General features: G+C 44.5%; 1 protein-coding gene across 12 annotated transcripts; it reads left to right on the top strand.

The window, feature by feature from the left end:
- The first annotated feature begins 2,587 nt into the window (after positions 1 to 2,587).
- On the top strand, positions 2,588 to 24,895 carry DDO (D-aspartate oxidase). Of its 12 annotated transcripts, none has more exons than XM_065543217.1 (6): positions 2,683 to 2,789; positions 4,851 to 5,026; positions 7,833 to 7,903; positions 10,010 to 10,118; positions 13,547 to 13,723; positions 23,351 to 24,895. In XM_065543217.1, the coding sequence occupies exons 3-6, from the start codon at positions 7,843 to 7,845 to the stop codon at positions 23,916 to 23,918; spliced, it is 915 nt and encodes a 304-aa protein (XP_065399289.1). In that variant the 5' UTR covers positions 2,683 to 2,789; positions 4,851 to 5,026; positions 7,833 to 7,842; the 3' UTR covers positions 23,919 to 24,895. The 12 variants fall into 12 exon arrangements, with proteins under 12 accessions (XP_065399293.1, XP_065399289.1, XP_065399288.1 ...); XM_065543216.1 differs by having other exon boundaries at positions 7,833 to 7,939; XM_074036883.1 differs by lacking the exon at positions 23,351 to 24,895 and adding an exon at positions 15,823 to 15,961 and having other exon boundaries at positions 7,833 to 7,939.
- Positions 24,896 to 25,624: the final 729 nt, after the last annotated feature.

Here is a 25,624-nt window from a genome sequence, read left to right as displayed (position 1 = left end):
ATATGTATACCACCTGTGATACTGGGAACTATGTATTTGGTCTTCATTCCCGTTTCCTTACATATGACTCCTAAAACCCTTGGAATTTCCAGAGTGATAAGATCGTCTTTTGTATGCTAATGAGATATCTGGTGGCTGGGGCCCCCTAGTAAGCTTCAGGATGGGAGCTGGTCATCTGGAAACAACAAGACATGATTAGAGAGTGGGGACTTTCAGCCTTATCCCCAACCTCTGGGGAGAAGGAATTGAAGGTTAAGTTGGCCACTAGTGGCCAATGTTTTAACCATCGTGCCTACATATTAAAGCTTTCATAAAAAAAAGAAAAACACGACAGTGTTTGGGGAGCTTCCAGATGGCTGAATACGTGGAGGTTCCTGGAGGTGGTGCCCCCAGAGAGGACATGGGAGCTTCTTGTCCCTTCCCACATGCCGAGCCCTGGCCGTCTCTTCCACATGGCTCTTCATCTGTATCCTTTGTAATATCCATATTAATAAATGGGTAAAGGTAAGCAAAGTGTTCTCTTGAGTTCTGGAGCCACTCTACCCAATTGAACCATTGTTAATTGAACCTGAAAAGGGGCCTGTAGGGGCCCTGATTTTTAGCCCATCAGTCAGAAACCCACAACCTGGGGCTTGTGATTGGCATCCGAAGTAGGGTAAGTCTTGTGGGACTGAGCCCTCAACCTGTGGGATCTGACACTCTCTCCAGGTAGCTGGTGTTAGAATTGAATTGAGTTAGAGGACATGCAGCTGCAGTGTCTGCTAGGCAATCTGCAGAATGGGATGCTTAGTGTGTAGGGAGCCAACCCCCACACACCCAGTCACAGGAAGTGTTCTGTATTCAGTGACTGTGACAGTATTGAGCATAGCCGGAGAAAAAGCTGCTTTCCCGCACCACCCCCGCTCCGGCCCTCAGACCACTTTACAAAGAATTGGACATATCTCAACTTATCAGAGACCTACAACAGCTTGCAAGGGATTCTTAGTTCATTCTTGGTTTTCAGGTGGGCAATCAAACCCAGAAGTCAGGTGATTTGCTCAAGGTAAAAATGCAGGTCTCCTCACACCAAAGTTTGTGCTTTGGTTAAAATCTTGAGCTTTGGCCGGGCGCGGTGGCTCACTCCTGTAATCCCAGCACTTTGGGAGGCCGAGGTGGGCAGATCACCAGGTCAGGAGATCGAGACCATCCTGGCTAACGTGGTGAAATCCCATCTCTACTAAGAATACAAAAAATTAGCTGGGTGTGGTGGCGGGCACCTGTAGTCCCAGCTACTCAGGAGGCTGAGACAGGAGAATGGTGTGAATCCAGGAGGCAGAGTTTGCAGTAAGCGGAGATTGCGCCACTGCACTCCAGCCTGGGAGATGGAGCGAGACTCTGTCTCAAAAAAAAAAAAAAAAAAAGAGCTTGAACCTTGACGTCAGATACCCAGACTGATTTTACCATTTAAGAGACCCTGGGCCCCTTTCTTACTGTCTTAGTCTCAATGTACTCATCTATAGAATGGGGATAGTGATAATAGTACCTACTTCATAGGGTGGTTGTGATACTTGATGTCATGCGTGTGTCTAGCACGTGGTTAATGCTAAATATATGTTATTGAAAATCTTATTGTCACTATTTTGACACATGACACTGCCTCCCTGTAAACAAACTTGTTAACCGATGCCTAGAGCTAAAGCTCATGCCTAGAGCTCAGTAGACACTCATCAAATATTGAATCCCTTCTTTGAATATGTGGGCTAAAGCAGCGATCCCAAATCCCCAGGCCACAGACCACTACCGGTTCGTGTCCTGTTAGGAACTGGCCTCACAGCAGGAGGTGAGCTGTGGGGCAGCAAGTTAAGCTTCATCTTCATTTACAGCCACTCCTTATCATTTGCATTACTGCCTGAGCTCTGCCTCTTGTCAGATCAGCTGAGGCACTAGATTCAATAGGAGCACAAATCCTACTGTAAACTGCACGCACAAGGGATCTAGTTTGCATGCTCCTTATGAGAATCTAATGCCTGATGATCTGTCACTGTCTCCCATTACTTCTGGAGAAAACCATCTAGTTGCAGGAAAACAAGCTCAGGGCTCCCACTAATTCTACATTATGTTGGGTTTTATAATTATTTCGTTATTTATTACAATGTAATAATAATAAAAATAAAGTGCACAATAAATATAATGCACTTGGATCATCCTGAAACCATATCCCCATCCCCAGTTTGTGGAAAAATTGTCTTCCACGAAACTAACCCCTGGTGCCTAAAAGGCTGGGGATTCCTGGGCTAAAGAATCATGTGGTTCTATCCTAGATTATCTCCTGAATAGTGCTTCTAGCTCCAATCAATCAACAACATTACTCAGCCCTCACCCCCTCCTTATTGCTTCCTCACCAGCAGACCCAGCAGAGCCAGGCACCCGGCTAACTGTGGGCAGCCAAACGAGGTTGGAAGTTGGACAGGCTCACCTATTATTCACCATACCTACAAATCAGCTGGAGAAAGCCCAGGCTGGCAGCCAGATGGAGGGCTCGCGGGCCAGAAAGGGAAGGGCTTGGCAGAGACAGCACCATGGAGATGACAGGTTGAGGTCACTTGCTCCTTTCTCCAGGGCAATGGATGACAGAGACAGCTGTGCAGGCCAATGGAAAGGAAGACCAGGGGAATGTCCTGAATCAAGTCACCAATGGGAAGCAGTTTCGCTTTCCCTCTGTCTCAGGGCACGAGACCAGCCAGGCACTGCAAAACAAGTTTTGGTGCCAGAGACTTTGGTGGCTTCCAAGACTGCTTTTTCAGAGACAGGTAATTGAATTCTTGCTTTCAGCTGAGGGGTCGTTCCGCCCGTGCTCTGGGAGTTTGGGGGTGTGAATAGGGTCAGGGGACAGTGATGGACAGGCCACTGTGCCAGGACACACCACGTTGCTGGCTCACTCCTCCTCCCTGGCAGCTGGTTATTCTTAGCCACAGATTGCTTGCTCTTTCAACTTAGTTGATTAGAGCTGTTTTGAGAGAGTTCCTGGATACGGGAGGCTGATGTGAAACAGCGAAGCCAGTAAGGGCATCGGTGGCTGCAGGGCTGCGCTCCTCAAGCCGGACCCCACCAGGCTGCTCCAACCTGGGCCCCTTCCCTTCTCTTCCCTCAGCCCTGGCAGGCCCGCTCTCTCTCAGCTGACCAGCCCACTGTACAGCAATCAAATTAATGAATCAAATTAACACAGAAATGCATAGACTGCTCAAGGAATAGGAATAACACACTAAATTTCATTGGAGGGTTTTAAAGTCTCATAGTGTGAGAATCTTCAGAACTGGAAGAGAAAGCAGAGGCCACTAACAACCAAGCCCACGTTTCTCCTGCAAAGAGCCCGTGCTGAGGAAGCTGCCCTCCCTTCCAGAGGAAAGGTGAACCTCTGTGTGTGGGTGGCCATGGTTTGTACCATGTGGCCTCCAGTGCCCTGATTACTGTGCTTTGGACAGAGAAGGGCAACTATGCCAAAGTCAGATTCAGAGGCTGGTTGAGCCCAGCAAGCTGGCCTGGTGCTAGAATTTTCTCCAACAGGGGTGGCAATGACCAACTGGGACAATTGCATTTTCTCTCTCTCTGGAGTTTAAACCTGAGCCATACAGAGAGAGTCAGAGCAGGAACAGATGGGGAAAGCCAAGAACAGGGAAGCAAAGGCAGATGGGGAAAGCAAAGGCAGCTGGGGAAAGCCAAGAACAGGGAAGCAAAGTGCGGGGATGCTGACAGTGGAGCAAGGTTCCATGGGTGAGGGGTAGGACACTGGGTGCCAGCCCCAGAACACCCGGCCGGGGCTCCGGGATGTCTGTCCCCTGTATTTCCATTCGGACTCTCCCAAGGAGCCCCCTTTATGAGACCACCTCACTAGGTCTCTCCTATTTACCACCCAAAGGAGCAAGTAATCCATTTGTTCTGTGTTACAGATGAGGGAGTGGAGGCTAGGATACCACGGGCTGCTCCTCAGGTCACAGAACCAGTCCAGGACAGAGAGGGAACTGGTGACAGTGGCAGATGGCAGAGGAGACTGAGTTCAGCTGCTGGAACTTTCTGTAATGTCCTTATTATTAGAAACAAGTTTGTAGACAGAGTTGAATTTTGAGTTGCTCATGGATCATGCCCCTCACCACTGCTCCTCAGGTAGTTCTGGGAGCAGAGACTACAGCTCTGTGGTTTTCCATCAGCCTTCCCCAGGTTGTGCCTATAGGGAAAATGGTTAAGGAAAGGGGGATGAGGCCAGGCACGGTGGCTCATGCCTGTGATCCCAGCACTTTGGTAAGCTGGGGCAGGCAGATCACAAGGTCAGGAGTTCGAGACCAGCCTGGCCAACATGCTGAAACCCTGTCTCTACTAAAAATACAAAAATTAATCTGGTGTGGTAGTGGGCACCTGTAATCCCAGCTACTCAGGAGGCTGAGGCAGGATAATTGCTTGAACCTGGGAGGCGAAGGTTGCAGTGAGCCGAGGTCTCGTCACTGTACTCCAGGCTGGGTGACAGAGCAAGACACCATTTCAGAAAAAAAAAAAAAAAAAAAAAAGGAAAGGGGGAAGAATGTTTAGAAAACTCCCTCCAAATGCAGACCTACTTACTGGCTGGGTGTTCTAAAGGCAAGTCCAAGCCAGTTTTGTGCTACTCTCTAAAAGCCCATGGACACCTTGTTGCCCATACCCCAATATTTAACGGAAAGCAAGCTTATAGGGATACTCTCTTTATCCCATAAGAAACACCGATAGGCTAAGTCTTATTCCAAGTGGCTGAAGACCTAAGGAAAAAACTGTCAAGGCCAAACTTTGTCTGGTTGGGAAAATCCTCAAAACAAGGTGTATAGTCCCCATTTCCCTTGTCACAGGCCCATGGACACAGCACGGATTGCAGTTGTCGGGGCAGGTGTGGTGGGGCTCTCCACAGCGGTGTGTATCTCCAAACTGGTGCCCCAGTGCTCCGTTACCATCATTTCAGACAAGTTTACTCCAGATACCACCAGCGATGTGGCAGCCGGAATGCTTATTCCTCACACTTATCCAGGTGAGATATTTCAGCTCCTCTATCAGATACAGTAGATGTCAGATAGAATGATGTTAGTGGAATTCTGTTGACAAAGACAGCTGGCTATAGATGTAAGTGTAATATGCAGGGTTTTTTTTTTTCTTTTTTCTTTCTTCTTTCTTTTTTTTTTTTTTTTTTTCTTTTTAGACAGGGTCTCTCTCTGTCACCCAGGCTAAAGTGGAGTGGTGCAATCTTGGCTCACTGCAGCCTCGACCTCCTAGGCTCAAATGATCCTCCCACCTCAGCTTCTCGTGTACCTGGGACTACAGGTGCACACCATCATACCTGGCTAGTTTTTGTATTTTTGTAGAGACAAGTTCTTGCCATGTTGCCCAGGCTGGTCTCCAACTCCTGGCCTCAAGTGATCCATCCCCCTTGGCCTCCCAAAGTGCTAGGATTCCAGCCGCCATGCTTGGCCGTAATGTGCGGTTTTAACATCCTGTTGGTTCATCTCTTAGGACAGCCTCAGTTATGCCACAGGACAGAAACAACCTCCAAATCTTAACAGCTTAAAAGACAAAAGTTTGTTCTTGCTCACACTACATGTGGATTGAGCATCAGCAAGGGGCCAGCTTGTCATCAGGGACCTAAGCCAATGGAGCAGATGTCATCCTGATTGTCATCAGAGCTTGTGCCCAGGGACGGAGGGGCGGGGACCTCTGAGGTTCTCACCTCTGTGATTAAACACTTTACAGGAAGCAACTTTCAACGTTTCTGATGATGGCTCATTGGCAGAGTAGGCCACATGTCTCCACACTCAGCAGGAGGCCAGCAAGTGTGATTCTGTAGTTCCCAAAAGATGGATAGCAGAAGCATGCGATGAACAGCACTGACGACTACATGATTGGCGGCTCTCTCTTTCCACTGATAACAGTAATGACTGTCAAGTCAGAAATTACTTGTAATGGAGCTAAAATTATCCTAACTTCTAAGCCTGTATAAGAACAATTATCAGTACGTTTGTAATCAGTCAATCATAATTAGTCAATATGTATTAAGGCCTGAGATGCATGGATTTGTTTTTTATTATTATTATTATTTTTAGACAGAGTCTTGCTCTGTCACCCAGGCTGGAGTGCAGTGGCACGATCCTGGCTTACTGACTCCCTGCAACCCCACCTCTGGGGTTCAAGAGATTCTCGTGCCTCAGCCTCCTGAGTAGCTGGGACTACAGGCATGTGGCACCACGCCCAGCTAATTTTTGTATTTTTAGTAGAGACAAGGTTTTGCCATGTTGACCAGGCTGGTCTCAGACTCCTGACCTCCCAGATTGCTGGGATTACAGTCATGAGCCACCGTGCCCCACCAATGCATTGATTTTTGAACATGTCCATGCATCCTTTCCTTTCCATATTTTCCACTTGAAATGGAGGAGGAAGAAAATAGCATTAAATAGAAACCAAAATCACGTTGCAGTAATAAGATACATACTCACTGTCCCCATTTCCTCATTTCCACTCTCTTTTTCCTCTTTAATTTTATTTTTTTTAATCAAAGTTATATATGCCCATAGTTTAAGCCATCGAATAGGTTACAACATTGATTACAAACCCCAGCAATCTGGAATATAAAAATTGCCCTGTCCTTTTAATCTGGAAACTCTTGTTCTTCAATTTAAGAAGCAATCTTTGAGTTACTCAATTGTTAACTTCCTCCCTTCTGAAGTCCTTTTCCCTCTTTCTGGAAATGTTAATATGCTGGACCTCCCAGACTGGTCCTCCAATTCTTTTAGCTTTCTCCCCCTCCTATTTATCTCTCTCTGTTTTACTTTCTGGGAGACTTACTCAATTTTATCTTTTACCTTGCTATTGAATTTTTATTTCTACTATAACATTTCTAATATTCCAAAGCTCTTTTTTGTTCTCTGAATTTGCCTTTGTTATAACATCTTATTTGTGTTAGAGGGTTGCAATGTCCTCTCTTATCTTTATGAAGATACTAATAACAGTTTTTAAAAACTTTTCCCTGAATAGTATCTGTGTATCTGTCATCTCCAAACTGTGGGGTGTTTTTTGTTTTTGTTTTTTTATTTTCTCATTTTTCATGATAGAGGTTTTTCTTGGCCATGTGGTATTCTTTACCAGCCTGCTGATGTTTCTGAGTGGGACTCTGAAGAGCAGATGGGAATTTCTCAGTGTTTGCGTAGGGCTTGTTGCCAATGAGCTCACTGGAGGAAGAGGGCAGGGCCATTTATTTGGGGACATCTGTGAGACATCACAGTTTAAGTTTTTCTTCTTGGGCAGGTCATGTTTCCCAGGGAAGAGGCTTCCATGTCCTGCCTGGGGAAGGTGAAGGCCCAGATGCCAGCTGGCATTCTAGAAGGTGACAGGGGAAGAGGCTGGGGTCCTAGCATCCAGTTTGCATGTATTTGCTTAACCCTCCTGTTTTCAGCATGGCATCCCTGCCTTTGCTGGTGCTTGGTATTTTCCAGTCCAAAGACCCCTAAGAAAGAATAGACACATCTTTTATTAGGGTGGTAATGGCAGGGACCTTGGCATTGCAGGTGCAGGAACTTGGCTGGTCAGCTCCTGGGAACTGCCTCCCAGGAAACAAACACGGGCACCTGGTGTGTCCACCAGATGCCAGCTGATATAGCTTGGCTGTGTCCCCACCCAAATCTCATCTTGAATTGTAGTTCCCCTAATCCCTATATGTAGTGGGAGGGACCTGGTAGGAGGTAACTGAATCATGGAGGCAGTTACCCCCATGCTGCTGTTCTCATGATAGTGAGTGATTTCTCAGGAGATCTGATGGTTTTATAAGGGGCTTTTCCCCTTTTGTGCAGCTCAGCTCTCATGCTTCTCTTCCTGCTGCCATGTGAAGAAGGACTTGTTTGCTTCCCTTTCCACCATGATCGTAAGTTTCCTGAGGTCTCCCCAGCCATGCTGAACTGTGAGTCAATTAAATCTCTTTCTTTTATAAATTACCCTGTCTCGGGTATGTCTTTATTAGCAGCGTGAGAACAGACGAATACACCAGCTTACACTAAGTGCTTTTCTTTTGATGAGAGTTCTTGGGACCATTTTCCAGGCTCTCCTTTGCCTGCATCAGGCCTAAGTGAGTGTTCAGAAGGCTGCCAGTTAGTCATGGAATCATCCCTCAAAGAGGGTCGCTCATCTGAGGGTTCACAGGGCCATCGAGGCCCGAGTTCTCTCTTTGGCCAGGTGGCTGGGTCTCCTGGACCAGGGTTTTTCTCTCTGTGGTGCTACTAGATAAAGACTTTGGTCTTCTCTTTGGGTTTCTTTCCTACACACTATTCAGACGAGCCCAGTCATAACTATCTCCTGTGCTCATAAATGTCAATACCATATGGAGACCATGCCTGATCTGTAGGGTTGTTGTGGGGATTAAATGAGTTGACATATGAAAAGCATTTAGAACAGTACCTGGCACATAGTAAGCACTATATCGGCATTTGCTGTTGTTCCCACCATTCCAGCTATAGTTCTGTTTTAGCAGCACTTGAGCATGAATTAGGTCACCAGGCTTCCTAGACCCACTGTTGGATGGGAATTGTCTGTTCTTTGGGATGACTTCTGCAGCATGTGAATCTCAGTCGCTATTTTGTTTGTAAGGTTTGGGATGAGAACAGGGAGTTGCATTTTGGTACAACCTCACACACTGGCATAGATTGTTGGGAAAATCTATTTGTGGTCTAATTTAGTTCCCTCTGCAGCTTATTTTTTATTTATCCCTTATTTCTAAAGCAGCATCCCCAATGTGAAATTTTGGAATATAGTGTTAATTTCACATGGGCACATGTTTAAAGAAGGCAGTACAGGTTTGCTACTAAAGAAATATTTATTGGCTCTATAACAAGCGAATTGTCTGAAAATCCCGCTACTGACATGCCTTCAGTGACCTGGGGGCTTTGCCTGGGAAGCAGGATGTCTCCAAAGGTCTTTCTATCTGTTCCTTGAATTTCAGGGACACCTCTCCAAGTGAAACCAACTTAGCATCCTCTCTGCCTCAGTTCCCTCGTCTCCTCTGTGGCTTCCCTCATAGCAGCCCCTGAGGCTTATTGTTCCCTGGTCCCTAACCTAACCCTAGCCACTCTCTCATGATCCTTCCACAAGAATCAGACGGCCACATACTTCAGCCACAGCTGGATTTGTCTGTGATTTTAGGTCGTTCCTGCTATCTGTGTGCCTACACTGGACACTATTATTTTGAGGCTTAAACCTCAAGGCCTCTTGTTTCCTCCCCAACAGGCCTGGCACTCTTCCAAAAGTTGTGTCTGGGTCCAACCCCATGTGCTCTGGCAGAGGTGCCCGGGGGATGGTACAGTCCCTGCATGCCCCTGCTGGCCTCAGGAGTGCTACTCTGGCTGGCACCTGATTCCATGGTGTGGAGGGTAATGGCAGCCCCTGTTGGGAAGTCTGGCCTGCAGGGGGCTTGCCTCCAGCATGCAAGCCTTGTTTTCTTGTACCAGGAGGCAAGCCCCTGGGACTCCCCATCGAGGTGCAGTCTGTCCTCTGTCCTGGTTGGCCTGGTCCCCACAGACCTGCCCATGTCATCCACTATGTTTTCAGCCCCCAAGAAAGAGGCCCTCCGTCCTTCATCCTATTGTCTCAACTGTGTGGCCAGCTGGATCCCACAGCCATGAACTAAGCTCTGCTCAGGTTGGTTACAGACCTGCCAAGGACCTCTGTAATACCCCTAGTACCAAAAACCACCTTCCAGCTGGCTCGCATACCAGGTTTTGACCTTATTGGCCTGTTTTCCCTCCATTGATTAATCATACGAGCAGATTTGGACAGCGTGTGTCAGCATGCAAATCTCTTGTTGCTGACACATCCTCTGCCACAATGTGGCACTTTATATCAATATTCCTCCCTGCTTCCTTATTTTATTTTTGCCTCCTTAGTTTTTTTCCAAGTTTCTAGGAAGGAGCTTATTGGAAGCACTGTCATTATCATCATTTTCCTTTCTGTTCCACTTTGCTTTTCTCCATGATTACAGACACACCCATTCACACGCAGAAGCAGTGGTTCAGAGAGACCTTTAACCACCTCTTTGCAATTGCCAATTCTGCAGAAGCTGGAGATGCTGGTGTTCATTTGGTATCAGGGTAAGTGAAGAAATTTGAAGTTATTTTAGAATGTAGCATAATCTTAACAGGCATTAGAGTTCAACATAAAATATTTACTGAGTACCTGCTGTGAGCAGAGTGCTGACTTTGATGCAGGAGGATTCAGAAAGAGCATTATAGACTTTACCCCAGAGAACGGAAGAAAGGCAAGTTGTGGTATTAGACTTTTTAACAATAAACAACAATCACAGTTTCTCATCACAAATAGGATTGATTTTGGGTTTCCTCAGAGACCATGCAGTGATTTGCAAATTTGGTTAAAAAAACATGTAGGAGGTAAATGCTGGGTTTGGGTGATGTGGGGATGGTGCAGCCGATGGAAAGCAAACAGGTATGATGCTGGGATGGCTGCAGAGACCTAAGGGATAGGGACTTCTTATTTATTCGGTGTCCTTGGAGAATGAGATCTTCCAAGAAGGAAATTTTGTAGGTCACTAAACTTGCCTTTTGAAGTGCCATTTGGAAAAAAATATTTCTGAAACTGTTAGCACACTTCTATTTCATTTTTAATGTATAATTTCAGTAGGCATGCATAATTAAATGAAAATTTGAGAATAACTGCTATTTAACATTTTTATTAGTAAGACTAGCACTTAAAACATGACATCTTTTAATATCTTCCTAAACTGAGATCACTTAATATTCTATCACTTTCAATTTACATCTCAGTTTCATCATATGACATAACATACATGTCATTGGTGCATATTACACATGTAACATACATGTGTTAATCTGTGTGATAACAGTCTTTCTGCGGCCTTCTGAAAAAATGTGTCTTACCTCCTCTTTTGATATCAGGCTGCCCACTGACGTTTTCTGCTAGTCTAGTGTATACACTTGCACTGGGTGAATGTCTACCCTTTTCTCTTCTTGTTTTTCCTGACCGTCACAAACACCAAGACGATGCTGACGTCAGTAATTTCCCAAAAGCCCCTCCCCAAAGTAGTAGCTTTGCTTTTCTATCAATCTATGGATTGATTCTTCTGTATAAGTAAATCTAGAGCCAGTTGGTGAACCAAGTAGAAAAAACATTCTCTTTGATTTATGGTTATACTGTCTTTGTCCAAAACCGACATAAGCCAGTCTAATTCACAAATTTTGGCTCTAAGTAATTTTTGGAAACAGCCCTGTCCAAAATTCAAATGCCCTGTGCATCTTTGGCATAAGTATCTAGGCTTATTCATCTATTTATTCCTTCAAAACAACATATTCAGCATTCTTCAGTATCAGGTTCCTTCTTAGGTATTAGGGATATAGCAGTGAGCAATTTAGTAATACTGCTTGGTATATAGTACATGCTTGACAAATATGTGTTGAGTTAATTTTTAAGGAAGCCAGACACAGTCCTGCCCTTATGTAGCTCATGGTCTGTAGAGAATGCAGTAAATCAAATGAGTTACCAAACTCACTGGGGGCATGCGTTACCAAAAGGAAGAAGTTAGGGTGCTACGGAAGCATATGTCTGGAGAGGAAACTTGCTCTGGGAAGTGATGAGAAGCCATCCAGATCAAAGTGTTTCATCCAAGACGGTCAGGAAGAGCGTAAGTTAGTCTGGCGATGTTGCAGTGGTGAAGTGGGGGCGAGGCAGGGTGGGAGACGAAGGAGACAGCATTCCAGATGGAGGAAACAGCATACACCTAGCCCTGAGTCTAGGGCGACTGTGGTGTGTGGGAGGGACTGAAGGAAGTCCAGAGAAATGGGAAGCCATTGAGGGAGTTTACACAGTGAAGTGACTGGTCATAATTGCATTTCAAAAATATGTTTTCTGTAGTGTGGAGAATAGATTTGTGGGAAGAGATGATGATGAGATAGATTGGGTGTGGATAATAGAAACAGAGAGTGGATGGACTTGAGAAATGCCTAAGAGGAGATTTGATAGGACTTGTCAGTTGATGGTGTGTGAGAGGTGAGTAGGGAGAGAGAATCAAGGATGATTCTTGGGTTTCTGGCATTAGCACCTGCATGGATGGGTACCATTTTCTGAGTTAGGTAGGATTGGGAAAAGGGTGGATGTGTGTGCGTGTGTGTGTGTGCGTGCGTGTGTAAATGCATGAGACTTCTAAGTGAACTGATCCAGTGGGGAGTAGGTAACATGGGTCTGGATCTGTTTTTGGAGCTCAAGAGAGAGAATGGACTGGAGATATAACCTTCTAAGTGCTTAGGACTGGAAATGTAGCCTTCTAAGGGTCTGGCCTGTAGGTTGTGGTGAAGATACGGAAGAGGGCAGTCTAGCCCAGGGCAAGAGTGGGCCAGCACAGAGCCCTGCAGTAAAGGACATTAGTACCTTCATGGGGACTGCTCTGAGTCAATTACCTAGAGATATACACATTCTGATGTGGAAATTATTAGCAACTATGCACAGCACTCAAATTATTTTCCTTGCTATTTTTGAGCAATGATGATTTATAACTTTTATTTTATTTTATTTTTTTATTTTTAGGCAGGGTCTCACTCGTCTAGGCTGGAATGCAATGGTCCAGTTCAGTTCACTGTAACCTCGACCTCTCTGGGCTCAGTTGATCCTCCCACCTCAGCCTCCCCAATAGCTGAGACTATAGGCTTGTGCCTCCACACCCAGCTAATTTTTGTAGTTTTTGTAGAGATAGGGTTTCACCATGTTGCCCAGGCTGGTCTCGAACTTCACCTCGGCTTCCTAAAGTGCTCAGATTACAGGTGTGAACCACCATGCCTGGCATTATAACATTTATTCATTTACTGATGAAAACAACCCAATATTACAAATCTAAACATTTGCGTAGCAGCTATTAGTAGTACTATTACAACCTTCTTGTTAACAACCAAATCTAGACAGGAGCTTTTTAGAAAAGGAGTACTAAATTCCATCTTATAAAGCATGTTACTTTTAAGATGTTTTATTTGCCCAGTCACCAACAACTGCTATTTAGCTACTGAGTTATCTGAACCTAAGAGAATAGTAAAATAGATCATTTTCTCTTTGTATTTATAGAAACTAAAATTTTTAAATGCTCTAGGCCAAGTGTAGTGGCTGATGCCTGTAATCCCAGCACTTTGGGAGGCCAAGGCAGGCAGATCACTTGAGCCCAGGAGTTTGAGACCAGCCTGGGCAACATAGTAAGACTCTGACTCTACAAATAATTAAAAAAATTAGTTGGGCGTGGTAGCACGCACCTGTGGTCCCAGCTACCTGGGAGGCTGAGGTGGGAGGATTGCCTGAGCCCCGGAAGTTGAGGCTACAGTGAGCCATGATTGTGCCACTGCACTCCTGCCTGGGTGATGGAGTGAGACTCTGTTTCAAAAATAAAATATAATAAAACAAAACAAAATAAAATAAATAAAAGCTCTAGAGAATGTCACGTGAAGTTTACTAGAAATAATGTTATTTCACAAATGTCAGGAAAAAAATTTCACTTAATATGTTTGAGTTGGCAGATATTTCAGAGCACTCCTACCGAAGAACTGCCATTCTGGGCTGACGTGGTTCTGGGATTTCGAAGGATGACTGAGGCTGAGCTGAAGAAATTCCCCCAGTATGTGTTTGGTCAGGCTTTTACAACCCTGAAATGCGAATGCCCTGCCTACCTCCCGTGGTTGGAGAAAAGGTCAGTTGAAATGCTCCCTGCTATTTCCTTATCTGTCATAGCCATAAATCACTTCGTAGCTATTCATAAAATACATACTGAAAAGCCTCTGCCATCCCTCAGAGCTCTTTTACATTGCCTTGCCACTCACAAATGGCTAGTGCTTTGTAAAACAATCCGAAGACAGTGTTTGTGTCACAAAGACTAAGTCACACCATGCTTCTAGTAATTTGTCTTCTATTTTTTGGTGTGAACTTTGATGCCTGACTTATTCCCTATCCTTCTTGCCCCAGGTAAAACCCTCTTACTGAAACAGTATCTTAGTTTTCCTCATCTGTAAACTGGAACACTTTGGAGAATATATTTCTAGCTATAAAATGATATGATTTACTCTAATTCTTTGGATGAGAGAATCTTTTGCTTATTATAAATTATTTTTGAATTTTTTCTCATTTGTGGTAAAGAAAAAAAGTTTCATTATTTCCTTTTATCTTAAATAAGAACTCTGAAATTAAGGACCTATCCAAATTATGCCACTGCTTCCTCACTAAGCTCAGTCCGTGATACCTTGAACTTGCATTTTGGCTTACTTTTCAGGACTTTCAGGAAACTAGTACCTGGTTTCCAGTTAGGAAACACATCAAGAGTATCTCCATTTGAGATACATCAATAAATCTGTCTTTAGTTTAGTCTGGACTTGCAGGCATGTTGAGAGTTGTGAAACATTGATCCTTTCAATTCCCATAGGTGTATATTTTGGTAAATAGGAGCGATGTAAATTATTGGGTAATGTTGGGAAAGTGACTTGAAGTAGGCCGGGGCAACAGTGATCTGGTACCAGATGTAGGTTATAGGATAATTGATTCATATAATTCAAGAATTATACAACTTTTTGTTGAACACTTACATATAGCTGGCATTATGCTAGAAGCTGGTCAAAAAGAAGGATAAAATATGATTTATTGTAAAAATAATTTCATGGTCAATTGGGGATGACTGCGTGTGTATGTGTTTGTATATTAATTAACAATGGCAGTAACATGCATAGTAAAATAAACTACAGACTTATGCAGGTTGGAATGGGAGTAGAAAGAAGAAAGCCTAGACCTGCTAGGCACATGTCAGTGGCATCACAATCTAGTTTTGTAGCTTTTCAAGTGCTCTTCTCACTTTTACCTCTTAGCAATTTATATGGGACATTTTGCTTCTATAAGTCCTAGTTTCATAAAACCCATGCCCTTTTGTGCCTTGTTCACTGGCCCATAAACCGCTGTTTAAATGCCAAGTTTGGACTTGTCTACATCAGCTGATAAACGTATATTTTGAGCTATCACATGATGGAGTTGCCCACTAGCCAACAAGCAAATTTTAGCAGCATCTCCATCTTTCCTGTGTGGCAATAGTGTGTATTGTTGAATTTTCCCCCTTATAAAAATGACTAGAAATATAAAATTGGAAGCATTGATGCTAGTGATAAGCAATTGAGGCATCATATAACTTATCTTAATAAAATCCAGAATAAAATATAATAAAACAAAAAAAGTTAGAACATGTGGAAAAAGGCAATAAAATAAAATAAAATTTAGGTAAGTGGAAATTATTAGGCATGGCAAAAAATAGTAGAGTTAACTTTAATGCAATGCATAATTTTTTAGATTATGACCCAAAAAAAGCTCAAAATGGAAGAACATGTACAAAATATTGTGTATAAAAGGTGAGGTGTCATTAAGGAGTTCAACTTTTTTTGGTATTACTAGTGGTTTGGGTGTTGAAGTTTCATTATTACCCCCAAGTCCATTGTGTGGCTTTCTCATCTTGGATTTTTGTCTTAAGGATCAGTAAGGTTTCTAGAAAACTTGGCTGGAGCCCTGTGGTCTCCAGCAGATCAGAAAGAGGCAGATGAGTGAGAACCTAAGAGTGTTGTTCTCCCTCAGAGACATGGTCTAGGGCTGATTAAGGGCTTTCCTGGGTGGGGACAGCCAGGGGTATGTGTCAGGGATGGTAATTGAGAGAGAGCTAAGGGAGGTAGACAAACTCTAATAAACTCTTCATACAGATTCCTAACATTTCGCTTCATTATTTTTGCTTTCTTTTTACTCCTTATACATATTTTCTTTCAGAACCATTTGAAAGTAAGTTGCAGTTTTCCTCTTGTGGCTCAGGCTGGAGTGCAACGGTGTGATCTCGGCTCACTGCAACCTCCACCTTCCGGGTTCAAGTGATTCTCCTGTTTCAGCCCTCAAGTAGCTGGGATTACAGGTGCCTGCCACCACACCCGGCTAATTTTTGTATTTTTAGTAGAGATGGGGTTTCACCATGTTGGTCAGGCTGGTCTCAAACTCCTGACCTTAGGTGATCCACCCGTCTTGGCCTCCCAAAGTGCTGGGATTACAGGCATGAGCCACCGCGCCTGGCCCCAGGTTTAAATATTTAAATACTTGTTCTCAGAACAAGGGTATCCTCTTACATAAACACAGTAGTATAATAAAATCAATATCATTATATTGACACAACACTAAAATCTATGGACCTTATTCATATTCTGCCAATTGTCCAAATAATGTCCACATATAAATATAAATACACACAACCCATAATTTTTTCCAGTCTATGATCCCATTGCAGTCACACATTGTCTTCAGTTGTCATGTCTCTTTAGTCTCTAGTCTGTCTGTGTCTTTTATTACATTTACAAGTTTGAATAGTACAGATCAGTTGTTTTGTATAATAGAATGTCCCTCAGTTGGGGTTTGTGTGATGTTTCCTCAGGATGGGATTGAGGTCCTGCATTTTGGGAGCTTATAGGTAATCAGGGAAGGGAATGCATAGAAGTAATGTTGAATACTTATTGCATCATAGCAGGAGGCAGACGATATCAGTTTATCCCCTTATTGGGGCTGCTAACTTTCATCACCCAGAATGTCAGGTATCTCTACTGTGAGGTTACTGCTTTTTCTCTTTGTAATTACTAAATATTTTGTTGTGACATACCTGAGACTATGTAAATATCCTATTCCCATGAAATGAGTTCCCATGAAAGTAGTACTTTCACCTACGAGTTTTAGTATCCATTGATGATTCTTGCCTGAACTATTTATTACTGTGATGTTTGCCAAGTGATCATTTTATAACTCCATCTACATAGTTTGCTTTCTACTGTAAAGAAGTTTTCCTTTTCCTATATTTATTTATATCAGCATGAACTGATGGATACCTATTTTATTCAATGAATTATAATTTACTCCCTCTAATTATTTTGATGTTCAAATTGTCCAAGATTAGCTGAGTAGGAGCCCCTTCAAAGTGCTCTTGTGTCTTTTTGATATGTTCACTTGATATGCTTTTTTTTTAAAGCACTTTTTTACTTTGGGGCACAACAAAATTCCACACACCCCAAATTTTGGGAAGAAAAACGTTTTCTTTTCATGAATATTTTCACCATCTTTCCCTTAACACAAACCGGATGCAATGCCACAATCTAAATTTATGAATTCAGTGAAGAAAGAAATCATCTTTTCTCTGTTTCCATTCTCTTTTCCTCTGTCCCCTGAAATTTTCACTCTGTTGCAATGTAAATCCTGATTTGAGGTGTAGCTAAAGAACACACCCAGCATCAGACCCACCTCTACCACAACCACCAGGAAGGCCAAGTTGACATTTAGGATTTCTAGATTCCTAAGAGTGCTGCATCTTCACATGGCAGCAAGGGGGCCCAGGGGCATGCCAGGAAGCACCCACCCTCTTTCCATATCTTCCCTGAAGACAGTTGTCCTTGGCCACTCCTTGGGCTCCGGGGTGCACACAGTGGCACAGTCTGCCCCTGGGAGGAAGACAGTGCAGGCCCTGGAAAAGGACAGGGAATAGGGGGATCCTGGGTCCCCAGAAGACGGGCTAGAAGTGAAGGGAGAGGACTCCGGCTGGGCGCATGCCTGAGCTCCACACACTCTAGAAGAAGGGTACGGCTGGAGAAGGGCCAGAGCGGGGTCCTCTGGTTGACCAGCCGAAAGAAGGTGCGGCTCAGATGAGCCAGAGTAAGTTTTGAGTCCTAGTGATAGCCTTGAGCTTATGAGTAATCAGGGAAGGGGGCGTGAAGCTTTCTTCACAAACTTTCTTCGCCCAAACTTGCACTGAAGCATTGGCTGTAAAGTCTAGAAGTGAAATGCAAATGCTTAACTCCTCCTGGGAGAGAGGGCTCATTGCTTTCATTTTGCCTTAAGGGGCAAATTGTTGATAAGGCCCTGGGGAGATGAGGAGAGTTCTGATGGGGCAGGAAGGGGGCGTGAAGGCCCAGGGTACTTGAAGAGGTGTCACTGTGGGAGGGATCAAAGGCAGGGACGCCAGCCTCCCCCCCAGCACACAGTCACCTCCTCTGAGGAGTCCTCCTAAGTCTCCCAGTTGGCCTGGTGCCGCCCTGCGTCGTGGGCAGTGTCTTCCTCTGCGGGGGGCTGGGGCTCCCCACGCGGGACGGTGAGTGGGCGCCAGTCCCCGCCCCGGCCCGCTCCTGCGCACCCTCCCGGCTCCCACTACTCCGAGAGAGAGTGTTTGAGCTCCCGGCAGCCCGCGTCATTTCCACGCCGAACCAAATACTATCTGAATGATGTCTTCTTCCTGCTTCCAAAGCATCGCCTTCTAGAAGACAGGCCCCGGAGTTCCATCATCGCTGTGTTTTCAGGCCTGACTGCTGACCGCGGGAGGAAGGCTTAGGTCAACCCTGCCACCCCGTCCTCAGCTGCGGGCTTGCGGTCGGCATTTCCCGCCACTTAAAATGACCCCCGCCAGGGGGCTTCAGGCCGCGGGGACCGCAACGCCATCGGCCTGAGACCGGCGGGGGCGGCGGTGCCTGGGAATACGCCGCCTCCGGGCTGTGAGTCGGTTATCGGCAGCGGGGAGGAGAGGACCGAGGGCTGCCCTTGTGCCCCAGAGTCCTGGGGAGACCTTCTTCAGTCCGTTTGTTTGATATGCGGGCCCGCCAGGAAGGCGGCGGAGACGTGAGTGCCTCAGACAGAAGGCACGGGCTGTGCTGCGGAGGAAGACTTCGGCGCCTCTGCTTCTCAGTCCCTGGTACCCCTGAGACCTGGCTCCCTCCTGACCCCGGTGTGGGGCCTCCACAGGCAGCTCCCGATGGCCCCTGGCCATGCAGATTAGCTCCCTGCAGCCCGGAGCCTGAGTCCGACCAGGCTGGTGGAAGAACAAGGCCACGTGTCCCCTTTCCTCCCGCAGGAGGCTTTGCAGCGTCGGACTCCTCTCAGCCCAAGACGGGCCTTTCAGGGCGAGCACTTCAGGCGGGGTGGGCGGCAGGGCCACGTCCCGGTGAGGGAGCGACACCTGGGCCTCACTCTGGGCTGCCGCCCACTGACCTCCTGCCAGGCGACCCAGATGGGACGCCACACAATCTCTGCTTGTTCCTCACACTCAGGGTCTATTTTGTTGCCACCTACGCCTCTTCCACACAATGTGAGTGTTCAGCCTTCAGTGTTCTCACTCAAAAATAAGCATTTTCTCAGCAAGCCACACAGCAATGGCTTCAGCCTAAGCACGATTCTTCTGAAATAATACAAACTTCCACAAAAAATGTTTTTGTACTACAAATTAGATCGTTATTGTTTTTCAAAAGATAAAAGAGATCATCTCCTTCTCCAAAAAAAAAATAATAATAATAAAAAAACAATAATGCCCGATAATATACAGAACAAACACAAACAAAAACCCCACAGAGTCCGAGTCACCTATGCAGGTCATATTTTATATCATATTCTGCCAGTGGAGTTAAATTCTGCTGCTTTATTACTGGCTTCTTCCAGGAAATGAGTCAGCGAGGCATTAAGTCTTCCTCCAGGCAGCCCATCTAAATCAATCCTCCCGGAGGGACCAGGATTGTCCTGCCTTTGATGACATTCAGAAAACTGGGTGGCCCATTTCTGTGCTGGGCCGTGGTAACATGGACACACTTATCTCTTTCCAAGAGGCCATGCCTTATCCTGTGTCCCCAAGGAGGCCCCATGCTGACCTCAGCGCTGACCTCAGCACTGACCACACTGAGCTAGTTGCCTGGTACTTTCCCTGCCCGGCCTCTGATTAGGCCTCTCTGTAACTTTCTCTGGGAGAGTCCTCTAGCGCCCATCTTTTTCTTCTCCTGTATCTTGTGTTCTCCTGCTCGGCCTGACTCACAGCAATGCCTACGAAAGAATCTGGCTTCCTTGGCACCATCATTAGCCCCATTAGACAGCCGTGTCTGCCCTGGAGCTCACCAGGAGCTTGTCCTTTCCCCTGTCCCCCCTTGTCGTTGACGGGCTCTCCACATCACAGCCCCTGCCTCCCTGTTTAGTGCTAGCTGAGATTCCTTTCTTGCCATGGCTTCAGCTTCAGTGGAGTATGGGAATTGCCTCTGATACCAAGAGCACAGAGGGGATGAGGGGACTCTTTGCTCCTGGGAGGTCGAGTGTGTGTGTGTGTGTATGTGTGTGTGTGTGTGTGTACATGTGCATTTAAGATTTGCTTAGTGGACCCTTGTTTTCCTCAGGGGCACAGCCAACTCAATTAACCTCCTTGCTGAAACTCCCAGTGAGGTGAAGGAAAGGCACTGAGGATGACCATCCTCCATGTTTGTGGATCAGGCTGATGCAGTCTAGCAGAGGGCTAACTTAAGCTTGGGGAAATGGACGCTCTTATGTTTTAGGGTGATGACCAGAGGATGTTAGGCTGGGGCTATTTCATGAGTCCTGCTTCTTGAGTGCCCCCAACCCCATTTCCTCATGGGAGGTTGGGCCAGTGGTGTTCTCTCTCTCCGGGATGAGGTCTTGCTCAGTTGCAAGAAGCCCCAAGAGGAAAGTCACCATGCTTCTTGTACCTCCAACCATGTCACCCCAAACTTGCAGAATAACTACCTCATATGGTCATAAAAGCAGCCTGGTAGGCACTTGGTCACCTAATTTAACATCTGACTTCTGGGTACAGTTTCCTCCTATGCATTGGTGCCATCTTATGCATTGCCCATGGGGTATATAATAATGACTGGGCATCGCTATGTGGTTGCATTACAACAGCATGAAGGTGACCAGTCTCCAGGCACATTTAATGAGTTTTCCTCTGGGATCCAAGGCCTGGGAGCAATGCAGCACAGGAAACCTGACAAGGGCTAGCCACTAGGATAGCTTAAGAAGTCACTAAGCACAGGTTGGACTTTTATCAGTAGCTTGACCAGCAGGGAACCCTTGAAATGGAAAAGAAAAGACATTTGCACTTATTGAATTCTTGCATAATCATCGTAAAAACCGTGTAAGCTAGGCACTCTTATCCCTAGGAAACAATTTCAGTGAGTTTTAAAAATTTGCTGAAATCCCAAGGCTGACAGATTCTCTTATTCCCCCGAATTACGAAAATAATTCTGAGTTTTAATTAATTAGGATATCTGGAGCACAGAATATAATGTTCAAATATTAACACATGGAATCTACAATGTAAGAATCAAAAAACCCCACAAAATCAAAATAATGTTCAAATAATGATCAGTTAAAACTTTTCAAAATTGAAATACCATCCTTAATGAAACATAAGTGACATACAGGTATGGAGGATAAGAATACTCATAGATGATGCACTGGGTCTTGCATTTTACAGTAGCATGAAAAACCCCTAAACACTTTTTAAAAATAAAAGGTCTTTATTGAGCAGCTATAGTGTGTTAGGCACAGTGTTATGCTTTTTCCAGATGTTGTCTCATTTCATTTTCACAACGAGCCTAGGGAGTCAGTATTATTACCCCCATATTATGAATACGGGATTAAAGCTTAGAGAAGTGGAATAACTTGGCCAAGGTCATATGAATCGTAAAGGGTAGAGGCCTCCTAAGCACTTTTTAAAGGTGTTTTCTTTGTGTTCACCTTTTGAAAGATTATAAACACACTGAAACGTGTTGCTCAGTATTACTACAAAACTCCAATTTACTCTTCTTTCTATGCCAATGTTAAGGTGAAAAACAACCTTTACAGAGTTATTTTACCTTTAAAAACATTTATCTATTACTGTATGTTTAAGAACATAATTTAAGTTTCTAAATTGGTTGTTCTTACCGAGAGAGCCAAAAAAAACCCTGTCCCCATAAAATTTGCTACATTAAATACTTTTTATCTATGAACAGTTTTACTTATAAAACAAACAACCAAACACAACAGTAGCTCCAGCTTCATTCTCTCTCTTTTAACTACTTTTAGTTACACCAAAAAGTAATTCATTGGCTTTATTGGTTCTCTGTGGCCCCAAAGTGTAGATGCTTGCCCGATTCTTTTCTTTGGTTTGCTCGTCTCAGGTAAACAACATACTCCCTTCCTTGGATTTTTAGAATAAAAAGCAACCGAATTTAGGTTCTGTTGTTTGAAGCACTGATGCTGGCAATGCAGCTTGCATTTAATAGGAAGTGCGTTGCAGGTTCATGTGATCTCAGAGCAAGCGGAACCTCTGAGTTCTTCTTGCCTCCTGAGGGTGCTGGACAGAGTACAAGCCCTCAACAAATATTTGTTGAATAATCAATGAGTCTAATCCAGAGGGTTCAAACTGTTCTTGAAACTGCTCAGTGGAGATACTTCAGAGGTCTCTGCAGAGGGAGGGAGTGTGAAGAGACTGAGCAGATGGAGCTCTGCCCAGCAGCTTGGCCTTCAGTCAAATGCAGAGAACTGCAAAGATGCTGAGATGACAGCCTGTGGCTGGTACTTGATGGAATATGAAGCTGAGCTATTGGGGTCAGGGTCTAAGATGCCACTGAGTAGCAATGTTGATCTCTTCCGCACTCATCAACGTGAGGCATTTTTTTTTCTTTCTTTCTTTCTTTCTTTCTTTCTTTCTTTCTTTCTTTCTTTCTTTCTTTCTTTCTTTCTTTCTTTCTTTCTTTCCTTCTTTCTCTTTCTTTTCTTTTCTTTCTTTCTTTCTTTCTTTCTTTCTTTCTTTCTTTCTTTCTTTCTTTCTTTCTTTCTTTCTTTCTTTCTTTCTTTCTTTCTTTCTTTCTTGCTGTTATGTGTATTTTACCTCAATTTAAATAAAGACTACAGGTACTGGATAAGCCATTTCTTTTCATGATTGATATAGTTGGTCCAAAAAACATAACAATTACCAATCACAGCTGCCATTTAGCTCATTAGCTACAAATATTTTGTGTTCTTCTCGTGCTAACACACTTGTAGACATAAAGCTGGTGGGGATATGACCCCTGTATCTTTTAGTTAGGGAGACCAGACTAATACAAAGGAGCATGCAAGAGTTAACAATATGAGATAAAATGTATCAAATTTAGGTGTTAAATAAGTAGTAGAAATAAGAAATGCCTGGACATTTAAAATACCAAATCAACTTGGCATTTATTCAGCATCTATAACAATATAGGAATTCTACAAAATTTTAAAAGGGCAAAGCATGTAATTACCTTTGTTTTGAACTTTCAAGTGGTTTCCATTTAGATTCAACTTTAGAAATCCCCAGTTCCTAGGATGTGAAGCAGTTGATGGCTCGAATTTGGCCTGATTGGGCCCTGGAAGCTCCTGGGGTGTTTGTTCATCAGATGATTGCCTAATTTTTGTTCCTGGGTTCCTTTTCTTTACTTCCTAGAAGTAGTTGATCAGGATGCTGACAAAGGTTCACTTCATGACCTCTCTTCCATAGGATAAAAGGAAGTGGAGGCTGGATGCTCACTCGGCGAATAGACGACCTGTGGGAACTTTATCCGTCCTTCGACATCGTGGTCAACTGTTCAGGCCTTGGAAGCAGACAGCTTGCAGGAGACGCAAAGATTTTCCCTGTAAGGGGCCAAGTGCTCCAAGTTCAGGCTCCCTGGGTGGAGCATTTTATCCGAGATGGCAGTGGGCTGACGTATATTTATCCTGGTACATCCCATGTAACCCTAGGTGGAACTAGGCAAAAAGGGGACTGGAATCTGTCCCCAGATGCAGAAAATAGCAGAGAAATTCTTTCCCGATGCTGTGCTCTGGAGCCCTCCCTCCACGGAGCCTGCAACATCAGGGAGAAGGTGGGCTTGAGGCCCTACAGGCCAGGTGTGCGACTGCAGACAGAGCTCCTTGCCCGAGATGGCCGGAGGCTGCCTGTAGTCCACCACTATGGCCATGGGAGTGGGGGCATCTCGGTGCACTGGGGCACTGCTCTGGAGGCTGCCAGGCTGGTGAGCGAGTGTGTCCATGCCCTCAGGACCCCCATTCCCAAGTCAAAGCTGTAGATGACATAAAATGACAGCAAATAGACTGAGAGACTGTTGATCAAAGCACAGAATAGGTTCAAATGACTTTTCCACTGCATGTAAGTTTAATTAGACATTTCTTTGTTTTCAACATTAGAAGTGGTATAACATGTAAGCTGAGCACAGTGGCATGCCTATAGTCCCGGCTACTTGAGAGGCTGAGGCATGAGGATCACTTAAGCCCAGGAGTTTAAGTGCAATCTGGATAATATAACCAGACCCCACCTCTAAAAAACCCAACAACAACAAAAGAAATGATGCAACATGTAGGCTTCCTTAGGAAGTCTACCATTAATGACATAGGGCATAAAGCTCTATTTTTTGTTGAAAATACTTCTTATAGAGTAAAATTTCTTTAGAACTGATGTCCAAGGACCTATGCAGATTTATATGAATGTTGGAAGCTACAGAGATTTTGATATCATTTGGCTTATAAATCCACACGAAGAGATAATGTATGGAAAACGCTTAAATCACTGTCAATTGTAGAGCTGCCCGTGATCTTCGTAGGTTATAGCCAAGTCAGCAACATAATTCCTCTAAATAAAATTACATGGTGCTCACACAATGCAGGATTATTATGTTTAATTGAAGACAAAGCATGCTTGCTCCTAGTACTGGCGGCAACCTTTTCCTCCCCTCAGCTGGTAATGATGGTAGGAGACAGAGATGAAGCTGCCTGTGGATGTCATATCAATTCACTAGCTGCCTGGGGTCAAACACCTAGGGGTTGTACATTCCATTACTGTAAATGATTGAGAGCTGGTTTGCAGTATGGTTGGGTTAAGCATTTTTGAAGATGAACAGCATGTGCAGCCAAAGAACTAATTTGCTAATTAAGGTGAAACAATCATTCTGAATGAAATATAATCAGAGTATTCTGCAGTTTGTTAAGAAGTTTTGGGGAGGAGGGGAATGTGTCTCACAATAAAATGAGTTGGAATTGTGGAGCTAAATGAATTGAACCTGTTTTTTGACTCAGGCCTACTCAGAGCCTTTAATGTGTGCATGTGTAATGTGAATCCTCTAGAGAGCTTGGGTGGATGGAAAAGGACGTGCTGGTATTGAGGTAAAGAGGCTTGAGGAGGCTGGGCACGGTGGCTCACACCTCCAATCCCAGTACTTTGGGAGGCCGAGGTGGGTGGATCACCTGAGTTCAGGAGTTCAAGACCACCTTGGCCAGCATGGTGAAAGCTCATCTCTACAAAAATACAAAAATTAGCTGTGCATGATGGCGGGTGCCTGTAATCCCAGCTACTCAGGAGGCTGATGTAGGAGAATCGCTTGAGCCCGGGAGATGGAGGTTTCAGTGAACTGAGACACACCATTACACTCCAGCCTGGGTGACAGAGGAAGACTCCGTCTCAAAAAAAAAAAAAAAAAAAAAAGGCTTGAGGAGAAATGGCTTTAATTTTAATTTTTGGGGAAGATGACTTCTGTTAAATGATACAGTAAATTCTATTTTGGACATCCTGAGTGAGATATAGGGTTGCCAATGAAGAAAGTGTGGGAAAGAAGAAGCTCTCAGCACAGCTACAGCTTTGCTGTTGTGTTCATTCAGAACTTGCATATAATTTTGTTTGCAGAGAACATTCTGCTGGTAGACAGCGAGAGAAGAGCCCACCAGTGTTTTATGCAATCAGAATCATTTCTTGCAGTATTAACATTCTCAAGGAAAATCAAAT

Source organism: Macaca fascicularis, chromosome 4 (assembly GCF_037993035.2).
Source record: "Macaca fascicularis isolate 582-1 chromosome 4, T2T-MFA8v1.1".
NCBI classification, from domain to species: domain Eukaryota; kingdom Metazoa; phylum Chordata; class Mammalia; order Primates; family Cercopithecidae; genus Macaca; species Macaca fascicularis.
This window is presented reverse-complemented; position numbering and strand designations above follow the sequence as displayed.

What these genes read in the sequence shown, in the direction of transcription:
- DDO (XM_005551577.4), top strand. Translation starts at nt 4,855, where the DNA reads ATGGACACAGCACGGATTGCAGTTGTCGGGGCAGGTGTGGTGGGGCTC. An exon ending in GGTGTTCATTTGGTATCAGG is followed by an intron (nt 10,119 to 13,546) that starts GTAAGTGAAGAA and finishes AATATGTTTGAG; the next exon opens with TTGGCAGATATTTCAGAGCA. An exon ending in CTCCCGTGGTTGGAGAAAAG is followed by an intron (nt 13,724 to 23,350) that starts GTCAGTTGAAAT and finishes TCTCTTCCATAG; the next exon opens with GATAAAAGGAAGTGGAGGCT.